This window comes from Salvelinus sp. IW2-2015, linkage group LG13, assembly GCF_002910315.2.
Source record: "Salvelinus sp. IW2-2015 linkage group LG13, ASM291031v2, whole genome shotgun sequence".
Classification (NCBI taxonomy): domain Eukaryota; kingdom Metazoa; phylum Chordata; class Actinopteri; order Salmoniformes; family Salmonidae; genus Salvelinus; species Salvelinus sp. IW2-2015.
Window position 1 is genome coordinate 43,581,224 of NC_036853.1, and position 4,376 is coordinate 43,585,599.

At 42.2% G+C, this 4,376-nt stretch overlaps 1 protein-coding gene across 3 annotated transcripts; it reads right to left on the minus strand.

The window, feature by feature from the left end:
- Positions 1–205: 205 nt before the first annotated feature.
- On the minus strand, positions 206–4,106 carry enam (enamelin). 3 transcript variants are annotated; one of them, XM_023998516.2, is made up of 7 exons: positions 4,054–4,106; positions 3,418–3,478; positions 3,247–3,270; positions 3,034–3,105; positions 1,390–1,413; positions 1,092–1,187; positions 206–905 (listed from the first exon to the last, which is right to left on the minus strand). In XM_023998516.2, exons 2-7 carry the CDS (start codon positions 3,469–3,471, stop codon positions 510–512), a joined length of 666 nt encoding a protein of 221 aa, XP_023854284.1. In that variant the 5' UTR covers positions 3,472–3,478; positions 4,054–4,106; the 3' UTR covers positions 206–509. The 3 variants fall into 3 exon arrangements, with proteins under 3 accessions (XP_023854284.1, XP_070302401.1, XP_070302402.1); XM_070446300.1 differs by having other exon boundaries at positions 3,034–3,108; XM_070446301.1 differs by having other exon boundaries at positions 3,034–3,108; positions 3,418–3,521; positions 4,054–4,098.
- Between the last annotated feature and the right edge of the window lie 270 nt (positions 4,107–4,376).

Consider the following 4,376-nt stretch of genomic DNA (forward strand, 5'->3'; position numbering starts at 1 on the left):
TACTTCGTTTTTTCCTTTGGTTGAATGAGAGATTGGGCTTCCCGGGAAACTTTTGACCTGGATAGCAACATTATCTAAGGAGGACGTGGTTTGACAGTGGGACAATTGAAATGGGGTACACATCTTGTCTCTTGTTCCAACGTAATGTGAAGTATCACATCATAAAACATTAATTCTTCTGCTGATAAAAAAAGAGCATCAAGTGCAGTATCTCAACAGGCATTTTTATTTAAAGAATGAAAAAAGAACAAAGAGAAAAGACTGAATCATCATATTTTTTGTGACTGCACAATGACAGTACAGGCTCATTCACATATGGAGGTTCACAGAGATCCCACGTATTTGCCAAATTCCATTTCAGTCCCTATTCAAGTATCCATAACATAGACCTGCTCCTACCCTGCTCTTTTCCCATCACTGTTGTTTCCGCCTTTGTGTTACTATGACTATGACAGGGAATGTCTCCCTGGCTCGACACAGGAGCAGGCTGGTAACCGTTGCTGTGGCGCCTACACAACAGGGAGGGTGGGGTCTGAAGGCCCAGCCACCATGGTGGTGTCGATTGGCGCTATGAGAGCGGGATCGACAACAATGATGTCAGTGGCAACAGTGTCAATGGTGGCAGGGATGTCGACGGCAGCGGGTATAACAACATCGATAGGCACATCCACAGCTGGGTCGACAGCAGCTGCAGCTGCTGGGTCTACTGGGGCGGCGGTATCCACAACTGCTGGTTCCTCAGCTGCGTGGCCCACTGCTGGCTCAGCCTCGGCTTCAGCGGCAGCCTCGTCCTCAGCGGCAGCCTCGTCCTCTCCAACCTCGTCAGAGTTCAGAGGGACGGCGGGGGCAGCAGGGGCAGCCTGGCCAGGATAGGGATAGTATCTGCCATAGCCGCCATAGCGGGGCTGAAAGAGGGATAGTGAGCATGAGAAGGGATTGAACACACACCCACATCACAATGAACACATTTGTAAGCATTATATTACAGTAATTCTTATCTCATCTCTTAGATCGATGGAGAGGAAACCCACTGATGCTTTTTAACAATTTAGCAGATTAACTCAAGCTGATTTAAAGGACCATGAGCTCACCACTGGGGCCTCTTCATCTGAGTTCATTGGTGGTGGTGGGTAGAAGAATTTGGGGTCTTGAGCTGGGGCAGCAGGGGCTGCAGCAGGGTCATTCAACTGTTCACACCACAAATGGTTCAGTCCATCAGAGTTTTCAGACAACATTAGGGTGTCACTATCAGCTCTAAAACAGGGTATTGAGTCTTGAGTCTCGCAAGGAGTGAGAGAAGTGTTAGAAAAGCTAGGGATGTTTATGAGAAGAATCTTTCTACAGCATGCATCTACAGTTTTTTAAAGAGTTTCTAAAAGTAGCACTTACCATTGGGGGCTGAGCTGGTGCAGCCTTCGGAGGAAAGAAAATAATTCAATTGATTAGACGATCACTGATATGGTTGATATACAGAGCTAATTACTCCATTATGATTCTTTATTTATGGGATTGCTGAGTGGGGGTGTTTGAGGAGTTGGTAAATGGAAATGGCCTAAATATGTAGGAGAGCGAAACACTACAGCATTGGAGAGATGGATAATGTAGATATTGCATATGTACACTGAGTGTGCCAAACATTAGTAACACCTTCCTAATATTGAGTTGCACCCACTTTTGTCCTCAAAACAATCTGAATTAGTCGGGGCATGGACTCTACAAGTTGTCAAAAGTGTTCCACAGGGATGCTGGCCCATGTTGACTCAAAGGCTTCCCACAGTTATGTCAAGTTGGCTGGATGTCCTTTGGGTGGTGGACCATTCTTGATACACAGGAAACTGTTGATTGTGAAAAACCCAGTAGGGTTGCAGTTCTTGACACACTCAAACCGGTGCGCCTGGCACCCACTATCATACCCCATTCAAAGGCATTTAAATATTTTGTCCTGGCCATTCACCCTCTGAACGGCACACATGCACAATCCATGTGTTAATTATCTCAAGGCTTAAAAATACTTCTTTAACTGTTTCCTCCCCTTCATCTACACTGATTGAAGTGGATTTCACAAGTGATATCAGGAAGGGATCATAGCTTTCACCTGGATTCACATGGTCAATCTATGTCATGGAAAGAACATGTTTTGTATCCTCAGTGTATATGTTATCAATCGATAGTATATCTTTCTCGATGGCTTTTTAGCATTTGGGAAGCCTAGTGGTAAAACCAAAGTCAAACCTTTTGATAAAAAAACACTGTTTCAGTCATATGTATAGCCTACCCTCAGTGGCATAATGTTATATGTCCTTCTTTCACAATGTGACGTATGTCTAACATGTTCTACATAAGTCTAAAACTAAATAGCTGAGATCAAAATGATTTAAATTGAACATGTAATATGCTTTCGATTTAAATGCATCCATGATGTATGCAGAGATTAAGTTTCTATATATAGGGGTGGCAGGTGGCCTAGTGGTTAGAGCGTTGGGCCAGTAACCAAAAGGTTGCTGAATCGAATCCCACAGCTGATAAGGTAAAAATGTGTCCTTCTTCCCCTGAGCAATGCAGTTAACCCACTGTTAGGCTTTCATTGTAAATAGAAATTTGTTCTTAACTGACTTGCCTAGTTACACATCTAATTTATTAGTTCAAATGAAACTTGTCCAGTAATTTGCCTTTGCCTTTTTTTAATCCAACCCCTCCAATGTACATACATATTCAAACAGATTAGGTTGGAGAGGTTATAGCAGAGGGCAGCTGCGGTGCAGGGCCCAATTAGCAGTTTAGGGGGTTAAGTTCCTTGCTAAATGGCACGTGAGATAATGATGCCAGCATCATTGCCGTCTCAATGCTGCCAGATCTCCCCCCCACCCCCCCACCCCCTCGTCAGCAATAGGATTCAAACTGGTAACCCTCCGGTTGCTGGTTTGTCTCTCTAAACTCGAGGCTACTGTCACCTTCTTTTTATTCCATTGAAAGTTGTTATATGTCTAACATGTTGTGCAAGTTCAATCTGAAACAAAATGGCTGCCCTCTAACCAGTTGTCCGAGGGCACCATACATTCTGTAGAGCTCCATCCATCTCAGGGCCTCGTTGGCATGTGCTGCAACCTGCTGGGAAATACCAGATGTGGAACCAAACATGTAATTAAGGTAGTAGTTAAGGTAATTGAAACCCCTTTCCCATGTCCATGACGTGACATGATGATTGCATGATGTTGTTAAGAGATGTCGAAACTGAAATCCACCTACCTCATCGCTTCCACTATCAGGAGTCTGCAAGGCACAACACAACATTTTGATAATCATCATCATCCAGTCCAGTTATGTCAACATCAAGAGAACACCAGCGTACAATTGAAGCTCAAGCATAAAACGATTCAATTAGAATGTAAACAACATGGTCTGGGTTTGGAGACTTACTGGAGCAGCCAGGGAGAAGCCCAGCAGGCACATCAATAGCACTATAGATATCATCTTGATCCTTAAACAGAGGATATATGGTCAGGTCCGAAATTATTGGCACCCTTGATAAAAATGAGCAAAAAAGACTGTATAAAATAAATACAAATATCGCATGCTCCAAAAAATTGGGAAATTATATCCTTTCATAGTAATACAATTGCTCAGAGTTAACAAGTAATGTTGTTTTCTCGCAAAAAAAGTAGCCCCATAATTAAGTGATAATGCCCTCGAAGCCGGTGCAACAAAGTCGAGGGGAAATCAATGATCTGGAAAGATTCTGCATGGAGAAATTGTATAAGATCCCTACCAATGTGTTCTCCAATCTCAAAAACCTTTTAGAAAAAGGTGCCCTTACCCTCACAAGGTGAGGCAATGAAAGGTATTGAAACAAGGGTGCATTTTATTTTGAGAAAAATATTACTTCCTGAACAACATTTATTTTCAGCAGCAGTTTCTTAAATATATGCTTAAAAGTATTCAATAATGTAACGTAAGTAGTCTGTGATATAATAACACAGCAAAACAAAAGCTTTCTCCCAAACTGTAAACTGTATAAGTTTCTGTATACTGTGAAATTAAAATCTAGAATCTCACCTTTGTCTTGGTATCAGGAGCAAGTGAAGCAGTGGTCTTGATGTGGGAAAGAATGAACTACACCATTTCTCACTCAAAGTCAATTTATACTCTGGAACCACCTGCGACAACCAATCAGATCTTTGCACCCCGGCAAATGTGCATGCCACTGTTGTTTGATGAAATCTCCTTTCTCTTCAAAAATCAAGACGTGGGGTCTTAATGCCCCTATTATCTTTAATTACACACTGTGCAATAAAATTATTATATTCTAAGATAGTGCTTGGAGATAGGATTTATTCAACGTATTGGAGTCCTCAACAAGTAAAAAAATAAGAGCATTT

What these genes read in the sequence shown, in the direction of transcription:
- enam (XM_070446300.1), bottom strand. Translation starts at nt 3,471, where the DNA reads ATGATATCTATAGTGCTATTGATGTGCCTGCTGGGCTTCTCCCTGGCT. An exon ending in CACCAGCTCAGCCCCCAATG is followed by an intron (nt 1,188 to 1,389) that starts GTAAGTGCTACT and finishes TGGTGTGAACAG; the next exon opens with TTGAATGACCCTGCTGCAGC. An exon ending in CAGATGAAGAGGCCCCAGTG is followed by an intron (nt 906 to 1,091) that starts GTGAGCTCATGG and finishes TCCCTCTTTCAG; the next exon opens with CCCCGCTATGGCGGCTATGG.